Source organism: Panthera pardus, unplaced genomic scaffold (assembly GCF_024362965.1).
Source record: "Panthera pardus isolate Hobbes unplaced genomic scaffold, ASM2436296v1 HiC_scaffold_4, whole genome shotgun sequence".
Classification (NCBI taxonomy): Eukaryota; Metazoa; Chordata; class Mammalia; order Carnivora; family Felidae; genus Panthera; species Panthera pardus.
In genome coordinates this window covers 12,402,907-12,423,734 of record NW_026526969.1, presented here as the reverse complement: position 1 = coordinate 12,423,734, position 20,828 = coordinate 12,402,907, and the positions used below count along the sequence as shown (strand labels likewise).

Sequence of the window (20,828 nt, the reverse complement as noted above, 5' to 3'; positions counted from 1 at the left end):
CTTTTCCCAAGTGCAGATGAGGAAACTGAAGTTCACAAAGGCTCAGAGCTGTGCCTGGATCCTAGAGTTGGTTAATGTGGAGTGTGGGCAGGCCCGAGTCTCTTCCACTGCCCTTCCCACTCTGCCACTGTCTTCTCTACCTGAAAAGTAGGATTTTGAGGATGGTGAATTTAGGTATCATACTGTAGCAGTCTTTAAAGATTAAAACTACCAAACGCTTAGTGTTCCACTTCCACGTGGGTAAAAACCAGCACAGCAAAAGCATTTTGAATAACCTGTTGCCAGTGGTTGTGATCAGGATAGACTATGTTATGTGAACCCGGGAAGCGAATAGAACATTTCAAACTGAGATTGGTTTTTAAGCCCTTAGTGTTTTTTGTTTTTGTTTTTAAATTTTTTTTTAAATGTTTTTATTTTTGAGACAGAGTCAGACAGATCGCAAGCAGGGGAGGAACAGAGAGAGAGGGAGACACAGAATCCAAAGCAGGCTGCAGGCTCTGAGCTGTCAGCACAGAGCCCGACGCGGGGCTCGAACTCACAGACTGTGAGATCATGACCGGAGCCGAAGTCGGACGCTCAACCGACTGAGCCACCCAGGCGCCCCAAGCCCTTAGTGTTTTGAGATCGGTTAAGAAACGGTAGCTTTCTGGGTTTTTATGTCTTGTATAAGTTAGAGAATTTCCAAAACATTTTCTACCATTTTTTTTTTTTTCCAGCTTTTCACTATTCATCATTTATGTTGAAAGGAAATCAAATATGAGAACATATTCTCTTTGGCTGTTATTTCAAATGGGCTTTCAAATTACATACACAATAGAAAATGTCAGTCTGGCCTGAAGTTAGACCTTGTCACACTTGGAAGTCACGTGCTTCCTCACTCCTCAGTGAGTCTGGAAGTTCAGGAGGTTTCTGTGTCATAATTTGGACTTGCCAGAAACCTTGATATAGTACGAATGTAAACTGTTAAGAAATAGTAGGATAGGATTATAGTAAATTATTAAGAAATGGGAAGATAGGATTTAATCATTGATTAAAATGACTAATTTGTCTTGAAGAAATAGGTTTATGAGGAAAGGCTGTACAGTTTACCCCTTTCCCTCCTTTACCCGTTTCCAGAATTTAATAGAAGAACACAGTTTTTCACAAGACAAAGGTTGTCGGTCTAGGATCCACATTCACTGTGTTCAGTGAGAAAATCTGGAAGCCATTTCACTTAATAGAATACATGTATGTTACACAATAATGCTTAACAAAAGAATATTCCCTGTACACCAAACTATCTGTTCTGCTTTTTGTACTAGTAATATGGCTTCAAATATTGTGTTAATTTTCCTAGGATTCTCATCCTAAAAGTATGAAGAAGTGCTTTTTGCTTTTTTTTTTTTTTTTTTTTTTTTACTATTTGTTTGTTTATTTTTTAGTTAGAACAGTGAAAGAGGCACTGAGAACAGTTGTTTTCAGTCATCTCGCTATTAACTGGTTAGTTCCAGTGCTGGTTTCTGAAAGTAACCGTTTGAACGGTTTACTTTGGAGGAATTTTTGGCTTTTGAAATTGAAGTTAACAAACTAGTAAGAGTATCCCTGAAATGGAAATGTCAAGGACTAAATTCCTCCAGTGGATGCCGCTCGTCTAGTGGGAATCTGTGATTTGGCGATGTCCTTTTTCAACTACACTTCAAAAAGGGGTGGAATAAAGAAAGGGACTTGATTCTCCAGGTCTCCTGTCGACAGGATTGAAGTTGTTAGTGTCCAGAAGATTATAGAGATGCTTGTTTAACTGAGTTTCTTCTACAGTTACAGTTGTTCTTCTGGGAAAGTCACTTCTCTCCACTTTTTTTCTCATCAGTAAATCGAGAGGCTTGATTGTAGATGGTCTTTAAGGAGCCTTCAACCTTAAAGTTTTAGGCCATTCTGTCGGCCGGGTAGAGGGAGTGTTGGAGGAGGGCAGGACAGTCACCCAGGAGGATATTGTCCAACAGCAGTGGCCCGTGGAGAGAAGACCAGTCAGCCATCAGCACTCGGTGTGACCCGTGGGACAGGCATGGTGCAGGGAAGTTCAGGTTACTCCCAAGTGTCTGGTTTGGGTCTAGTGTGAACAGTGATTCCATTATGGGGACTCGGTTTGGGGCAAAAGATGGATTCTGCTCGGCCGCTATTGAGTTGTCAAGGCATCAGGGCTAACCAGCTGGAGGCCTGCGGTGGAAATGCTGGGAGCTGCGGGAAGAGCCTGCTGTGGAGCAGACTTACTAAGTAGGGCCCCAGGGTCTACGAGGTGTCCTCCTTGGGTTCCTTTTTATGCGTGTGGACTGTTGCCACCTAACTCTAATCAAGTAAGATAGTAGGAAGGGAGAGCCCTTCGGGACTAACTGTTGGTAAGAGTTTACTAAAGGAAAAGGAGTTAAGAGAAAGATCTGATTCACACTTTTTTTAGTGGAAGTTCACTGTCTTTTAGATACTGAGCGCTCAAGTTTCAATTCAGCGATAGACTTGCGGTTACAGATGGTGGACCACACAGAGGCATTTGTTCTGGCCCCTCCCAAAACCCTACTGAAACGTCAGTCAACGAATTACCCAAAGATATATATTTAAGTTTATTTACTCACCGTGGGGAGAGGGGGAAGCAAGGAAGGAGCGGAGAGAGCTTCCCAAGCAGGCTGTCTGCACCGGCCTGACAAGGGGCTCCGCCTCCGGAACCTTGAGATCATGAGCTGAGCCGAGATCAGGAGTTGGCCGGTTGCTCCGCGGACTGAGCCTGACTGAGCCACCCAGGCGCCACTCAAAAAATAGTTTAAAAGACTGAAACCCATAGGAGAGGGAGGATGAGGAAGGAGTCGCTAGCAACATTTGAGAAGCTGGCAAGTAGTACAGGAAGGCGATCCCGGGTTGCTGGTGGAGAAGGCGGAGAGCCGACCTGCTGTGAACTGCAGAATCCCCGAAAGGCTCGGGGTTGGCGGCCTAGGGAAGCTCTAGAAGTGGAATAAAGGGGGGTGTGGCGAGAACGAAGAGGATTGGCCCTCAGCATGTTTCACAAGCACTCACTCTCCCATCCTGGCAAAGGACTTAGGCCTCGTCTCAAGACCGTATAACAGGGTCTCTGCATTTTGACACCAGGCGCGGTTGAAGGCCGGGCTGTGGTGTTGAAACGTGGGACTGAGTAAATATAACCTTTTTTCTAGGATAGTAAGCTGGTTTTTTTCCTTCGGCAGTAAAAGATCTCATTGTGTTACCTTAAAAAAAAAACAAAAAAAAACTACACAAACATTTATTGGGGGATAAGGTTATTTAATAAGGGAATTTCAAACTTCCTTGTTACTGTGCCTCTCCCATTAATATGTCTGCCGTTGTATGGTCAGGCAAATCATGAGAAATTATTAAAAGCAGGATCAGTCCCAAAGAGGGATGTACGAACCTGATCATTGGTGTTACCACCCTTTAAAAACATCCACTTTTAGGGGGTGCCCGAGTGGCTCAGTCGGTTGGGCGTCCGACTTCAGCTCGGGTCGTGATCTCACTGTTCCTGAGTTCGAGCCCCGTGTCAGGCTCTGTGCTGACAGCTCAGATCCTGGAGCCTGATTCGGATTCTGTGTCTCCCTCTCTTTCTGCCCCTCCCCCACTCACACTCTGTCTCTCTCTCTCAAAAATAAATAAATATTAAAAAAATAAAAACATCCATTTTTATTGATAAAATATATACTTGAACTATGCCATGGATATATAGGGAAAAATAATTGAAATATTTGTGCTTGTATTTCTTATTGATGGAGGTGCACAGCAGTTTTACAAACCACGCAATTAAAATTGTAGCTAAGGTATTTAATATCCTGAAGCAGTTTCTGAATATTTGTAAGGACATCAAAGTTCTGATGTTGGATCACCAAAGGCCACTTTTGACAGATTCTTTTGTTCGGAGCATAGAATCAAAATCTAGTTTCTCATAAACCAGTTAAAGCTCATTAAGTTTGCCCATGAAAGAAGCCTTCCCTAAGCTTATTTTATATATAGTGTCAATAAGGTTGGTGATTTGGTTTCTAAGTCAACAAATTAGAAAGGGAGAGGAGCTGTTAATCCTGGGGAGAGGGTCACAAGGAAGTGACACCTCTCTGCAAAAGAATAAATGGAAAATATTTTTAGCAGCTCAACACTACAGTCTGACCATTTGTGGTCACACACACAAAACCCTCATCTCCTTGGTAGGGTCTGAGAGGGTCACCGTATTGTAACAGTACAGTTGGTTTAATGATCACTCCCATAGGACTCCAGGAAAAGGTTAAGAATCTCCCACCCCCTTGTGATAGGCATACAGGAAAGCATATACAAGAACACCTTTTTCATTTTTTAATCAAAAATAGTGGGAAAGAATCTATCGGTGCTTAAAATAGCAACCATTAGTTATCTGGAAAACATTTCTCAAAAGTTATAGACTGCTGAGATTTTTGTCTTATTTTTAGTTCTCCTGGATATTTATGTTTTTGTTGGCTGCTTTATTGCTTTTCAAATTATTTACAGGTAACAATATCTAATTACCTCATTGATACAATTAATTCAAAACAGTGAAGTATTTTTGCAAAAAAAAAGGTAGAAAGAGTTTTGCTTTTTTTTTTTTTTTTTTTTTTTTTTTAGTTTAGCTACATATTTTGGGGTGGGGGGGGAGAGATTCCCAAGCAGGCTCCACGCTGTCAGCGCCGAGCCCAACACAGGACTCGATCTCACAAACCATGAGATCATGACCTGAGCCGAAATCAAGTCAGACGCTTAACCGGCTGAGCCACCCAGGTGCCCCAAAGAGTTTTGCTTTTGTTTGTACTTCTAAGATGAACCAATTACAACTTAAAAATTTCATAGTGCTTACAGTAGCTCTATTCTTGGAATATATTTCTTCTACCTATGGGCCAGAGAAGGGTTGGAAATCTCAAGTTTTTAATAGATGAAATGGCCGTTGAAGTAGCCCTAAGTTTTATCTTGGTGTGCAGATACTCCCGCTAGGAAACGTCGGTGTTCAGTCTTTCTAGTCTTCTGGTTTGTCTTCTGCCTCCACTTGTCTGCACATTTTTCCAGACACTAGATTCAGAACCGTCCAGTAGCTGCTTCCTCATACGCCCCACGCATCCTGCTTGATTGGCTCGTCCTCTGTTTCTCAGAGCTGGACTTCCTTTTGTTCCCCCCCCCCCCCCCCCCCGCGGTCAGTCTCTTTCTGGAGAGTAGTAATCTTCCGGTGGGGAACTGCTTCACTCAGTGGCCCACTGCACCTGTACAGGGTCGGGGGTGGCAGCTGGGGAGCCCGTGAGCTCCCTTCAGGCGGCGAAAGCCGTGGCTTTGGCGTCGGGTGTGAGTGGTTTTATCTTTTCCTTGTAGGTCAGCTGTGCAGTCTTCTCATGCCAGCTTCCAAGTTATCTTTTCCGTCTGTTTTATTTCCACCCCACTGCCCAGCTGTAGTTTCACATAGGTGATCGAGCTGCGCTTGCCGTGGCCCTGCCGAGGCGGAAGGATGTCATCGTCCACCATCGTAAATGTCTTTGTTTAAAATTCGGAGCGTCCGCCTTCTTCGCTTTTGGACTCACACATAGAGCAGATCACCTGAGGAGCCCCACTTTGTTTTGAGGGGATCGTTAATTAAGGGCTGATTATTTCCATTTATTTGTCAAAGTAATCTTTAAGGTTTTGTAGGTTTTCAGTAAGAATAAGGTCTGTATGTTATTGACCTTCACCTTTTCCTGGCTGCGAGCTGGGGCACCTGGCTCTGCCCCTTGCCTCTTTTCTGCTCAGCCAGCACTCACCCCCTACAAACTGTGTGAAATTACTCGTGCTAATTTTCAGTAGAGATGACGGTTACTAGTTGGTAACATGGAGCTTGTTTTTGCATTATCATTGTCTACACGTATCAGCTCTTATTTCTGATTTGGCTTTTTTGCAGGTCCCTAGCTGTTGGTAGTAAGTCCGGTTATAAATTTTTCTCCCTTTCTTCTGTGGATAAGCTGGAACAGATCTATGAATGCAGTAAGTGTTTGCTTTATTTTTCCCCCTTCTTAAAAACAAAACAAAACAAAAAAGTAGACAAAGTATACTTGAATTGGAATGCATTCTCAAACTCTAACACTGTGATTAAAGTCCAGACACCCCTTGCCCAGTACTCTTCCTTGACCTTGGGCTTCCTGGGATGACAGCTGTGAACGGGTGGTACGTGTTCTCCAAGGTGTGCGTGTTTGCGTGTTTATAAATGTACTGCGGAGACACTTGTTTTATGGGTTGTCTTTCAATACACGATATCATGCTGTGTGTAGTGTTCTGTAATTTCTCCCCATTTTAAATGCCAGTGAAACCATTTATCTTTCTGTTATAAACCACTTCCGGAAAACTGAAAACTTCACAGCCCCCATAGGAATGATTTATTTGACATCTTATGGCATTCGAGTGGCCTACATGTCAGAGGCAATATGGACTTGTAGAAGGGTCATATGGGCTTTGACTTCTTGTTCAGTCACTTATTTGTGACTTCAGATAGATTACTTCATCTTGGATCTCAGTTTCTTTGGTTTTCGTGTGTGTGTGCGCGCGCGCGCGCAGTAGGACTTGCTGAGTAAACGGTAGGCATAGAGTCCTCCTCCCCAGAGAGAATTTGCTAGAAAGCTTTGGGCTCTTCCTGCATACATAACTTGTTTTCTGTGCATGTATGTAGTTACACACATAAAGATATACTTTTGTGTTTGTGTGTGGTTTTGTTTTATATAAGTGAGCTTGTAATGTTTTGCTCTTTATTTTTGTTTTTAAAAACATAACTTTAAATTGAAGTGATTGTCGATACACACGCAGTTGTAAGAAATAATACAGACCCCATATACCCTTCTCCCGGTTTCCCCCAGTGGTAACATTTTGCGAAAGCACAGTATAAGACCACAACCAGGATAGCAAAGTTGATTGCTCCTGATCAGGTTTCCCCAGTTTTACCTGTATGCGCTTGTGTTTCCTAAGTTCTGTATGGTCTCAACGCCCTTGCAGATTCCTGTTTCCCCCACACACGGCCAAGATGCTGGTTGGTTCTAACAACACAGGGTCCTTCCCGCTGCCCTTTTATAACCACACCTGTCTCTACCTCCCAGCCCTAATCCCTAGTAGCCATTAATCTATCCTCTCCAAAATGTTGTCATTTCAAAAATGACATGGAAATGGAAATATGTAACCTTTTGGGACTGGGTTTTGTTTTGTTTTGTTTTTACTCAGCATCATTCCTTGGAAATTCATCTGAACGGTTGGATGTGTCAGTAGTTCGTTTTTATTACTGAGAAATATTCTGGGGTGTGGATGGACCACAGTGTATCGTCAGTTACCTGTTAAAGGGCATCTGGGCTGATTCCAGTTTTTGACTATTATTACAGATAAAGCTGCTGTGAACAGTCATGTATAGAGATTGTGTGAACATAAGTTGTTACCTCCCTGGGATAAATGTCTAAGAATACAATTGTCGGGTCATATGGTAGGACCCCCCCCCCTTTTTTTTTAAAGAAACTGCCGAAGTATTTTCCAGGTGGCTGTACCATTTTACATTCCCACCAGTGATGTCTGAGGAATCTGGTTCCTCTGTATCTTTGCTGCGGTCGGTGTTACCGCTGTTTTTCATTGTACCACCTTGGTCGATTTGAACGGTGTTGTCTCATTGTGGTTCTGATTTGCATTTCCTCCGTGGCTGATGATGAGCGTCTTTTCGTGGGCTTATTTGCCACGCGTATATTCTCTTCAGTGACACGTCCGTAATTCGGGGTTTTGTAATGTAAGGTTTTCAGAGTTCTTTAAATATTCCGTGTACCAGTCCTTCGTCAGATATGTGGTTTGTAAATATTTTCTCTGTATGTAACGAGCAGCCCTGAAGGCTGCCCGTGGCCTGACCTCAGTTAAGAATCTTTGTGGGAGAATTAGGGCTTCCGTACTCACGACGTGCTTGTAATGAGTCACACTGGGGTTTGGATTCGGGGAAAGATTTAACCCGTGCCGTTTCACGTACCTGAGTGAGCGGACAGTTGTGGGGAGCGGGGTCTCCTCCCTCCGAACGGCGTCGGCGCCTCCGCTCCGAGCGACTGGCCCCGTGTCGTCCGCTTTGCTCCCTCCGGAGCGAGCGTTCCACTTTGGAATTCCGCTTCACCTTCCGGATCTCTGAAGGAGGGCGGTTCCTCGAGTAACGGGATAGGCGTGTCCTTCACCCTTGGGTCCGTCCACTCCGGGGGCGCTTGCGGAGGGCCTGCTCCGTGCCAGCCTGCCCCGCCCGTGGCGAGGCGCTAGCGGCCCCCGCTCTCCTGCCGCCTGCACTTAAATGGAGGAAGACCAAGAACGAGTAAATACATTCGTGTCCAGCGTTCTGCTGGGCACGTGGCAGCCGGCACAGACCCAGATACCACCCCCTGCATCCCCACCCCCCACCCCTGCTAACTTAAGACGAAGATGTCGGGGGGACGATCTCGTTTCTTCTGCCAATTGCTTGCAATAGGGAGTTCTCGTGGTCCCCCGGGAGGTCAGAGGCTTCCCTGGCCCCTCCCAGGCTTCGGCCTCCTCCCGGCAGGCAGGTAAGCCTTCGGGTGCCCCCTCGCCTCCATCGGGAGGGTGTGTCCCCCCCCCCCACCCCCACCCCCTGCAAGTCCGCTGTTTGTTGCTGCCCAAAGGCCAGCAGCCAGGCCCTTCCTGGGGACGTAATCAGCGGCCCTGACTCCATGCTTCCTGTGGGCTGCCTTAGATTTTGCTCCTCCTCTGTCCTCAGACTTGGCCTGCTGATGTTCACTAAATCTTCCTTCCAGAAAGCTTTTCTTTCTAGTATGGAGCCAGAAGATGTGATGTGGGTGATGAGATAGCTGTGAGCTAGTGTGCTTGCTTATCTCGAGTGGGGCCGGGAGTTGTGCAGATCTCCAGACTGGCCACCCCCCCGCTTCCCCGTGGCCCCACGCAGGATTGTTCCCGATAGGGCATTCTTCAAAGAAGGGTAGCCGGTCTCTGGATTCCACTGGGCCTTTGTGAATGACTGAAACCTTTACTAACACCGTACCCAGGGGAGCCCGAGTTGTGCTATGACCTGGTTGCTGTAATGAGTAGGGTCCCCCACCACGCCGCCCTTTGGAACCCAGTGCTTAGAAAGGGGGTAAGAAGACCAAAACCTGGTCTTTACTTCTCAAATTGAATCAGTTTAATGACTCACCTGATTCCTTGAAGTTTATTTACTGATTTTTTAGTGTCTTGTTTTTTAAAGGTGTTCGGTGGAACAAAAACAAAACGTGATGTCTTGATAATACTGTGCAAAGAGTGGGTATTTACTGACCAACACCGTGAGGTGAAACATAGGCTCCTTTGTTCTTAGTGAACTTGGACCCTTAGAAATAGATGATGAAATGGACAAAGAATTTTTCGAGGGTTAATACTTTAAACTGGAAGTGATTGAATTCTTTTGCTCCTGGAGCCTTCTGCGCCTTTGCCCTCTCACATACACTTTTATGGAGTAGGTAAAAGAACGTCCCTTCCAAAACAGGTTAACTGCTGAACCGAGATTGTTCTCTGGAGTTTTTCCACAAATAGACCCAGAGCAAAGAACATACTTGATGCCTGGCCTCGCTGTTTGCTGCAGGCCCAGCGTTGGCCTTTCCCTCATAATCTCAAGCATGCATCACAAACTCAGATCTTTGCTCTCGGTCGCTGTTGCTGTTACAGAAAAAATGAGCCAGAACTGGTCTTGGGAGGAGCAAGATGGACAACTGCTTGTTTCTCTGTCGTTTGTTCAAACAACAGCCACAGAAAGCCTTTTGCCCAGAATCAGTGGAAGATTTTTTTCCTATCATACCATTGTCATTTCTGAAGTTGCAAGAGCTCCCATGTACGCCTTGCCCGCTGTCTGTGCCTGCCTGTTTGTTCTGTCATTCTCTTTCTCTCTGTCCTTTGTGTGTGTGAAGATGCGTAATGTGCACATGTGTGGTCTCCCTTCCCTGTGAAGGGTGTGTGGTCGTTATTTGTAAAATATCACTTAGGTTGGGAGGAAAAGTTGCTCTTTTACATTCTATATTGTACGTGTTTGCATTTTTAAGTTTCTGAGCTAGGAAAACGTGCGTCAGGAGGCAGTCGGTTGTGCAATCGAACATAAGCAGCGAAAGTGACCAGTGCCTGCTTCGACATCCGCAGCGCCTCCACAGACCCAGAGCGCGTCTCCTCGGGAGACCCACCCTTCTTGACCGGACAGGCATCATCTGCGTCCTACAGGTTGAGAAACGGTGCTTTTTGAGAGCGTTCTGATTTGACACAGAGCTGGTTCGAGTGTGAATTTCATCGGGCTGTATAGTTTTGGATCTTAAGGGGAGAGGTCCAGTAGCCTCTCTGCGTAAATCTGCCGTGATAAGGATTGGGCTCTTGCCTCTCTTGAGAGCTGCAGGCATCCGACAGACACGCCTCGTTTACAAGTGTGTTATGTCACTTGTTTCATGGTTTCTTCTTCGCTTCTTAGTGCTTTAGAGGTGTTCTCATTGCCAGTTCTAAGTAGTGCCAGCAGAAGCAAACAGCATTCTTTGTGTGTGTGGGGGGGGGGGGGGGGGGGTAGCTCACCAACAGGGGAAGGGGCAGATGGAGAGAGAGAATCTTAAGCAGGCTCCATGCCCTACATGGAGCCCGACAGGATGTCGATCCCATGACCTTGGGATCATGACCAGAACGGAAGTCAAGAGTCAGATGTCCCTAGCGTTCTTTTTCACATCAAGTAATTCTAGGGGCGCCTGGGTGGCTCGGTCAGTTAAGCATCCCATTTCAGCTCAGGTCGTGATCTCATGGTTTGTGGGTTCGAGCCCCACGTTGGGCTCTGTGCTGACGGCTCAGAGCCTGGAGCCTGCTTCAAGTTCTATGTCTCCCTCTCTCTCTGCCCCTCCCCTGCTCACACTCTGTGTCTCAAAACATAAATAAGCATTAAGAAAAAGGGGCACCTGTATGGCTCTGTCGATTAAGCGTTTGACTTTGGCTCAGGTCATGATCTCACGGCTCGTGAGTTCGAGTCCCGTGTCAGGATCTGTGCTGACGGCTCGGAGCCTGGAGCCTGCTTCAGATTCTGTGTCTCCCTCTCTTTCTGTCCCACCCCCACTCATATTCTGTCTCTGTCCCTCTAAAAAATGAACAACCATTAAAAAAATAAACATTAAGAAAAAATTTAAATCAAGGAATTTGTTTCTTAAATTTTGTACAGGGCATCTCTAGGAAGAATGTTTGTCAAAAACTGTGGCCAAGGCCACCTAGAATGGTCCTTGAGAGCAAAGCTTTCCGTGACCCTTGAGGGCCTCGAGTTCACACTTTCTTAGTGGTGGCTCGAGTGCTCATCGGTGCCATTGTCTCCTTAAGAGGCCACCTCCAATAATTACAAATGTTCAGCCTCGTTTGGCCTTGTTTCTCTTGCTTTTCATTCAGTTGCAGCGCCCTGTAACCGGCCCTACGCATGCGCACCCTGGTTTCGTGGGGGGCCGAGCTGGTGGACTTGAGTTTGCCGGGAGGTGACCGCGCTGGGCACGTGCGCTCTGAGCATCTTTCCGCGTTTAAACGTGCTCTAGGGAGTGTGGTGTCGTGTGAAAATGGCAGAGAGCTTCTTGAAACCGCACAGTAGAAAATTAACAGACCCAAACCACCCGATGGTCCGTGAAGACCGGTGGCTGCGTTCCCGACAAGATGCAGGCCCTCGGTGCCACGGACGTAAAGGAACTCTGACCCTGAAGCGGATCCTTTGGGGGTGTTGCCGCTTGCTCTGTGGTGCCAGACACGCGTTAGCTGCGGGGTGACCTGGTGCGTCGGCCCTGCACGCGGGGCCTCGGCCGTTTCCTAGTTCCTGGCTCCTTTGCTAGTCTGATGAGTTGCGGCGGTTTCCCCCAGAAAACCCAGTAGTTCGTATGTGAGCCGGTGGTTTGAGAGAGCTCGAGGCCCGCGTGAGCGTGGCAGGATTCGGGGCGCCGGGGTCTCCCAGGAGACCCCCCTCCTCAGAGGCTCCGCCTGACAACTAGTGTCCACCCTCCGTCCCTGATGCCCTACACGTCTTACGTCGGCTCTTAACATCTTAGGATGCCAGTTCGCCAGTAGTCTGTGTGGCTTAACAGCTTTTTGGAGATGTAATTTATATGCCATACAAATCACTGGTTTCAAGTGTACAAGTCAGTGGAGTTTCGTATATTTGCTAAGGTGGACAACCTGCCATAATCTAATTTTAAAGCATTTTTATCCCCAAAAGAAACCCTGAGTCCATTAGCAGTCACTGCCCGTGTCCCTCCACCCGCCTCAGCCCTGGGCAAGCGCTAATCTACTCTCTGCCTCTGCACGTCGGCAGGTCTGGACAGTTCAGATAAATGGAATCAGATGCCACTGGCTTCTTTCACTTAGAACGTTTGCGGAGTTCATCCGTGCGGGAGAGCGTGCCAACACTTCATTTCTTTTTATTGCTCGATAGTATTCCCTTACGTGGCTCCGCCGTGTTTTGTGGGTGGACACTTGGGTCGCTCCAACTTTTGTCTGTTGTAAATAGTGCTGTTGCGTTCATTGGTGTGCAGGTTGTGTGGACGTAGGTTTTCATTTCTCTTGAGTAGATGGTTACCTGTAGGAGTGGAATTGCTGAGTGAGCATCGTTGTCGCACTTGTGAGTTGGGGTATAAGGTAAATTCCTGGAGTCGGGAAGACAGACTCAACAGAAGAACATTTTTAAGTGGGTAGATATTGCCAAGTTGCCCTTAAAAAAGATAGTACTGGGGCACCTGGGTGGTTCAGTCCGTTTAACATCCAGCTTCAGCTCCGGTCACGATCTTGCAGTTCATGAGTTCAAGCCCCGTGTCCGGCTCTGGGCTGAGAGCATGGAGCCTGCTTGGGATTCTCCGGCTACCTCTCTGCTCATCCCTGCCTCTCTCAAAAATAAATAAATGGACCTAAAATTGTTCTTCTTTAAAATAGCTTTATGGCCTCCCACCACCAAAAAAATTCTAAAATCATACCTGCATTTTTTTCTTAAAATTCCCAAAAAGTTCCAAGCTTGTAGTTGATGGAAGAAATAAGCAAACACCCCAGCGCACTAGCCGCTCACTTTCCTGCTCTTGCATTTAGGCGAACGCACGACGTACCATGTCTGCTTCCCACCATTTGTTAATGGAAATTTTCAAACACAGACAAGTTGAAAGTATTTGACAGCTGCACGTGTACATACACCGCTTGGGAGTCTGTTGTTAACACTGTACTGTGTTTATGCTGTCACACATCTAGCCCTCGATCCACCTTACTTGTGTGCATTTCAAGGCACGTTTCAGGCATCAGTATGTACTTGCTTAAATACTTAAGCATGGATGCTACTAACTAGAGTTCACTGTTTTTGTTCTTTTATTCTGAGATAATATTTACGTACGGTGGAATGTATAAATCTAAAGTAAACATTCTGTGTTTTGACAAATCAGACATCTCCGACCAAGGTTTACCATCACTCCAGAAAGTTCCCTCTTACTCTACCTCCTCCCTCCGATCCATTCCAACTCCCTTTCACCCCCTGAGAGGCGAGCGGTGTTCTGGGGTTTTCTGCTATACATTAGACTTGCCTGTAATAGAACAGACATTGTGGGAACGCTGCACGTGCTTTCGCTAAGGTTTCTTATACTCGGCGTCATGTTCCTGGGGTTTATCCATACTGTTAACGCATCTCTGTTGCCCAGTATATAAATACGTGAATTTGTCCATTGTTTCATTGACGAACATCCACAATTTCCCCAGTTTTTAATTACGAATATAATCGTTACTGACATTGTTGTACAAATCCTTTTGTGAACGTACGTTTTCATTTATCTTAACTAAATATCTAGGGATGGAAAGAGTGTTTTGTTTTATGAGAAACCACCAGATTCTCCTACGAGGCTGTCCCATTTTGTATCCGCTGCTCCCCCCCCCCCCCGCCCCCCGCAGGGCTGTGTGAGAGTCTGGTGGCTCTGCGTCCTCACCACCATTTGGTGTTAGCTAGTCTTTTTTCACTTTAGCCATGCTGATGTGATGTGAGATCTCATTGTGGTTTTGATCTGAATTTTCCCGATAATTCATCACGTTGGGCACTTGCATGCCCTTGTTGGCCATTTGCATCTTTTTTTTCTAAGTTTGTTTTTCTTTATTGTTTGAGAGACAGAGACTGCAAGTGGGGAAGGGGCAGAGAAAGAGAGGGAGAGAGAATCCCTAGTAGGCTCCACGCTGCCTGTGCAGAGCCTGACACGGGGCTCGAACTCACGAAGCCGTGAGATTATGACCTGAGCCAAAATCAAGAGTCAGACGCTTACCTGACTGAGGCAAACTGGTACTCTGGCCATTTGCTTATCTCTTGTGAAATGTGTGTTCAGATATTTTGTCCCTTTTCAATTGCATTGTTTGTCTTTTCATTATTGTGTTGTCAGAGTTCTTAAATTTCTGGATATTTTTTGTCACGTTTTATGAATTTTTTTTTTCTCTGTCTATGGCTTGTCTTATCTTTTGAGCAAACATTCTGAATTTTGGTAAGATCTGATTTACCCTCTTTTTTTTTAATTTATGATTTTTTCTCTGTCCTTTCTGAACAAATTTTGGCTACCATCAGGTCATGAAGATGTTTTTCCATATTTTCCACATTTTCTATGAAAGCTTTATAGTTTCAGCTTTTATGTTTAGTTCCATGGTCCATCTCATTAATTTTGGTGTGTGGTGTGAGTGAAGGCTCCTTTTTTTTTTTTTTTTTAACCCCGCTGATGGATTCCTGTAGCTTCCACCATTTGTCAAAAAGATTTTTCTTGGGGCGCCTGGGTGGCTCAGTCGGTTAAGCGTCTGACTTCAGCTCAGGTCACGATCTCACGGTCTGTGAGTTCGAGCCCCGCATCAGGCTCTGGGCTGATGGCTCAGAGCCTGGAGCCTACTTCCGATTCTGTGTCTCCCTCTCTCTCTGCCCCTCCCCTGTTCATGCTCTGTCTCTGTCTCAAAAATAAATAAACGTTAAGAAAAATTAAAAAAAAAAAAAAAAAAAAAAAAGATTTTTCTTCCCTCATTGGATTGCTTTGGTGCCTAAAAACAGCCCTGTAAGTGTGGATCTATTTTCTGCTCTTTATTCTCTCCCATTGATCTGTTTGTGGGTCTTTGTATCACTAACACTGCTTGGTTTACTATAACTTTATATACAAAATTTTGAAGTACCACAGTGTAAGCCTTCAACTTTGTTCTTTTTCAAGGTAGCCTTGCATATTCTAGATAGTTTGCCTTTCTGGTTTAAAGTCAGTTGGTCATTGTCTACAAAAAAGTCACCAGGGATCATGCTTAGGACTGCATTGGACCTAGAGGTCAATTTGAGGATAATTGGTATCTTAATAATATCGAGTATTCCAATCCATAAACATGGTGTAGCTCTCCATTTATATAGATCTTCATTTATTTTTAATTTTCTTAATTTTCTTTATCTTTTCTCTTAGTGATGTTCTGTGGGTTTTAGCATGGAGGTCATGTATCTTTTTAAAATTTATTACTCATATTTTGGGTTTTGACAATGTTGTAAATGGATTTTTTTCATTTTTCATTTGTTTGGGGCTAGTCTGTAAAAATACAGTTGACTTTTGTATTTTAACCTTGTATCCCGTGACTTTGCTGAATTTACTCATTAGTTCTAATAGTTGCTTTGTAGATGCCTTACAATTGCAATAGAAATAGTTTGACGTCTTTCTGGTCCTTTTGCCTTTTTTTTCCCCCTTCATTTTCTTGCCTTATTGCAATGTGTAAAATCTCTAGTACAAAGTGAGGAGAATTGGCATTCTTGCCTTGTTTCCAGGTTTAAAAGGAAGAATTCAGTATTTTCACCATTAAGTATGGCTGTAGATTTTTCATAAATGTCCTTTATTGATTGAAGAAGTTTCTTCCTTGTCTCAAGTTTCTAAGTTTTTACCATGAATAAGCATTGAATTTTGTCACGCTTTTCCTGCATCTATTGAATTGATGTACTTTTCCTCTGACTAGTTGAACTTGCATTTATTATCACAGCCTCAGGTGGAGACTGATGGTCCTGCATTTTTCTAATAACTGTATTTGCTTGCCCTCTGAGATGGTTGTTTCCGGCTGTTTTCACCCGTTAAACTTCCCACCACTATGGCCCTCAAAGCTCCTAACCACTGCTCACGCTTCAAAGATAAACCGGTACTTTGAGCACGGACTTCCCTCATCTGAGCTTCAGCTGATGGTCTGTCTGCCTGCAACCCTCCCATCTTCCCATCTCCCGCCTGTTCAGATGGCAAAGCAGGGATTCCCGTCTTGTTAAAACCAGCCCTCTTAGTGGATCTCACCACCTTCCAAGTTTATTTCGTGTTTTCTTTATTTGTGAGAGAGAGAGAATGTGAGTGGGGGAGGTGCAGAGAGGGTCGGGGGGAACAGAGGATCTGACACGAGCTCTGCGCTGACAGAGTGGGGACAGAGCCCAAGTCACATGCTCAATGAGCCACCCTTGCGCCCCTGCCAGTTTTTTTTTGAAGTATAATTGACGTACGATATCGTATTACCTTCAGCTGCACATCATAGCGGGGCAGCATTTGTATACATTATGAAATGATCCCCACGGTAAGTCCATTTGCCATCTGTCACCGTGCAGAGTTATTACGGTATTACCGGCCGTGTTCCCTGTGCTGTACGTCACATCCCCATGACTTATTTATTTTGTAACTGGAAGTTTGTACCTCTTAATCCCCTTCACCTATTTTGCCCACCCACTCCTTCCCCCTCTGGTAACTATCAATTTGTTTCCTGTATCTGTGAGTCTGTTTCTGTTTTGTTTGTTCTGTTTTTTGTTTTTGTTTTTTAATTCTACGTACAAGTGAAATCGTACGGTATTTGTCTTTCTCTGACCTATTTCATTTAGCCTGATATTCTCTAGGTCCATTCGTGTCACAGATGGTAAGATTTCATTTGTTTTTGTGGCTAATACTCCCCTGTCCGTGCGTGTATGCACATCTTTATGCCTTCATCCATTGATGGACACTTAGGCTGCTTTCAGATCTTGGCTATTGTAAACAGTGCTGCAGTGAACATAGGAGTGCATACATCTGTGTGGATTGGTGTTTTTGGTTGTTTTTGTGTGTTTGTTTGTTTGAAGAGAAGTATCCACACTTGGAATTGCTGGGTCATACGGTAGTCCTGTTTTAATCTCTTGCAGAACCGCCGTACTTTCCAGAGTGGCTGCACTGATTTACATTCCCACCAACAGTGTACGAAGGTTCTCTTTTTTCCACATCCTTGCCAACGCTTTGTTATTTTTTGTGTTTTTGTTAATAGTAAATCTGACAGATACCTCCCTGTGTTTTGATTTGGATTTCCCTACTGATCAGTAATGCTGAGCATCTTGGTGTGCCTGTGGGCCATCTGTATGTCTTTGGAAAAATGTCTGTTCTAGTCTTCTACCCATTTTTTAATTGGGGTATTTGGTTTTTCGGTGTTGTTACGTAAGTTTTTTAAATAGACTTTGGATATTGACCCGTTATCTGATATATGATTTACACATGTCTTCTCCCATTTAGTAAGTAGCATTTTCATCTTGTCAATGATTTCATTGGCTGTGCAAAAGCATTTTAGTTTGCTATAATCCCGTGTGTTTATTTTGGCTTTTGTTTCCCTCGCGCGAGGAGACTGGTCCGGGAAAATGTCGCTGAAACCTATGTCAACGTGTTTACTGCCTGCGGTGTCTTCTAGGAGTTTCATGGTTTCCACTGTTACATTCTTTAATCCATTTTTAATTCTTTCCTATATGGTGTGAGAAAGTGATCCAGTTTCGTTCTTTCGCATGTATCTGTCCACTTTTCCCAGCACCATTTATTGGAGAGACTGTCATTTCCCCACCGTATATCTTGCCTCCTTTGTCACAGATCAGTTGACCGTACATGCATGAGATTTTTCTCAGGGTCTGTTCTATTGATCTGTGTGTCTGTTTTCGTGCCAGTGTCATACTGTTTTCCTGTAGTCTTGTAGTGTAGTTCGAAATCAGAGAGCATAATTCCAGCCTACTTGTCCTTTCTGAAGATTGCTTTGGCCATGCAGAATCTTTTGTGGTTCTGTTCAAATTTTAGGATTCTTTAGTTTTGTGAAAAATGCCATTGATATTTTGACAGGGATTATGTTGACACTCTCGATTGCATTAGATAGTATGGACCTTTTAACAATATTAATTCTTCCTCTCTGTGAACATGGAGTATCTTGCCACTTATTTGTGTCTTCTCCGATTTCTCTCATCATTACAGTTTTCAGAGTACAGTTCTTTCACCATGTCGGATAAATTTATTCCTAGTTAATTCACGATCCCAGGGGTCGTGGGATCTAGCCCTGCGTCAGGCTCCACACTCAGCTTAATATTCTCTCTCTCTCTCTCTCTGCCTCTGCCCCCTTCCCTGCTCATGCTCTCTCACTCTCTGTAAAAAAAAAAAAAAAAATCCTAGGTATTTTGATAGTCTTTGATGCAATCGTAAACGGGATTGTTTTCTTAATTTCTTTTTCTGATAGCGCATTATTAGTGTATAAAACATAACTGATTTCCGTATGTTCATTTTGTCTCCTGTGACTCCGGAGTTCGCTTGTAAGTTCCAATAGTGGTTTGGTGGAGTCTTCAGGTTTTTCCATTCACAGTATCATGTCATCTGCAAAGAGTGACAATTTTACTTCTTCCTTTCCAGTTTGGATGTGTCTTCCCTTCCCCTTTCCTAAGGCCTTCAGAAAACACTTGGTCACATGGAGAGGCATGAGGACCCCTTGTGTTAGAATCCCATGAGTACCGCTGCTCTGCACAAGGCCAGCGGAGCTCTTAACAGATCCCAGGGACATTGTGTCAGTAGGCAGTCTCCTGGACAACCAGGACAGACTTTTCTCTCCAAACGGAAATGCTGCTAGCACGGCAATGATTTGTACCTGCGTATCTTTGTTTTTATCTATCTCCTGACCTACCTTTTTTTTTCCAGTTGAAGTAGAGTTGACACAACGTCACGTTCGTTGCAGGCGTAAAACCTAGGGATTCAGCACCTCTGCATGATGCTGTGCTCACCGCAAGCGTGGCTGCCATCTGCCGCCACACGGTGCTGCGGCAGCACCACGGACTACGTTCGCCGTGCTGTTCCTTCCATCCTCGTGACTTACTCGCTCCACAACTAGTAGCCGGTGCCTCCTACTCCCCTCCACCCACCTTTGCCCATCCTCCCACCTCTCTCCCCTTTGTCGGCCACCACTTTGTTCCCTGTACTTAGGAGTCTGTTTCTGTGTGTGTTTCTTTTAGATTCCACATAGGAACTGGAACCCCGTGGTATTCATATTTCTCTGTCTTTAGTTCATTTAGGACAAAACTTTCTAGGTGCATCCTTGTTGTTGCAAATGGCAAGATCTCATTCTTTTTTTCACTGCTGAATAATATTCCTCTGTGTGTGTGTGTGTGTGTGTACATATGTACATACGTGTGTACACGTCTTCTTTATCCATCCATTCATTCATCAACGGACGCTTGGATTGCTTCCATATCTTGGCTTTTGTAAACAGTGCTGCAGTAAGCCTAGGGATGCGTGCATCTTTTCAAAGTAGTGTCTTCATTTTCTTTGGGTAAATAGCCAGTAGTGGGATTCCTGGATCGGATGGTATTTCCATTTTTAATTTTGTGAGGAGCCTCCATACTGTTTTCCAAATGGCTGTACCAGTTTCCACTCCCACCACCAGTGCCCCAGGGTTCCCTTTCCTCCGCAGCCTGGCCAACATTTGTTACTTCTCTTTGGTACTAGCCATTCTGACTCGTGTGAGAGGATATCTCCTTGTGGTTTTAATTTGGATTGCCCTGATGATGAGTGATGTCGAGCATCTTTTCATGTGTCTGTTGGCCATCTGTCTGCCTTCTTTGGAAATATGTTTATTCAGGTCCTTTGCCCATTTAAAAATCAGATTATTGGGTTTTTTGGTGTTTAGCTGAGTTTTTTTATTTATACATATTTTGGATATTAACTTGTTATCGGGTATCTCATTTGCCAATATCTTCCCCCATTCAGTAGGTTGCCGTTTCATATTGTTGATGATGTCCTTTGCCGCGCAGAAGCTTTTTATTTCGGTGCAGTTCCAGTAGTTTATTTGTGCTTTTGTCTTGCTTCCCTGAGGAGACACGTGTAGAAACACGTTGCCAAAGTTGAGGTCAGAAGAGCTCACTGCTTGTGTTTTCTTTTAAGGAGCTTTATGGTTTCAGGTCTCACATTTCGATCTTTGATCTGTTTCGAGTTTATTTTTGTGTATGGGGTGAGGACTTGGTCCAGTTTCATTCTTTCACATGTTGCCGTCCGGTTCTCCCGACACGTTTATCGAAGAGGCTCTTTTCCTCCATCGGATATTCTTGCTTCCTTTTCTTTCTTCTTTCCTGTGGCCGTGGCTGGGACTTCCAAAGCCCTGTTGAAGGAAAGTGGTGAGAAAGGACATCGCTGTCTCGTTCCTGAACTCGGAGGAAAAAGCTTTCAGTTTTTGACCTTTGAGTGTGGTGTTAGCTCTGGGTCTGTCTTGTATGACCTTTCTTCTGTCACGGTCCACCTTCCAGGTTTTAAGTAGTTCTTTCCTCCGTTTATCCTGGCTTGACTGCGTCCTCAGTCTCTCTGTTAATAGATCCCGTGGCTCCTTTATTTCAAAACAGGGGCGTGGCCTGACCGCTAGGCCCCTGCGGGTGAGCCCGCAGCCACTGTCCTCCCCGTGCTCCTCCGCCTCCTCCCTCCCTCCCACGTTTCCTGCTGCCTCCACTTCCCCATCAAAATCGGTCAAGATCACCAAATAGCATCCCTGGGCCCAGAGCGAGTGACTACTTCTCATTTCACCTCCGCCTCTGGTAG

At 44.9% G+C, this 20,828-nt stretch overlaps 1 protein-coding gene across 3 annotated transcripts in view; it reads left to right on the top strand.

The window, feature by feature from the left end:
• WIPI2 (WD repeat domain, phosphoinositide interacting 2) overlaps positions 1–20,828 on the top strand; it is a 39,290-nt gene that overhangs the window by 1,404 nt on the left and 17,058 nt on the right. For 2 of the 3 annotated variants that reach the window (XM_053894123.1, XM_053894122.1), the window contains exon 2: positions 5,912–5,994. The exons of the other annotated variant lie outside the window; for it this stretch is intronic. In XM_053894123.1, the coding sequence (XP_053750098.1) occupies positions 5,912–5,994 (83 nt within the window). The remainder of the gene's footprint in view (positions 1–5,911; positions 5,995–20,828) is intronic. 3 annotated transcript variants of the gene reach the window in all.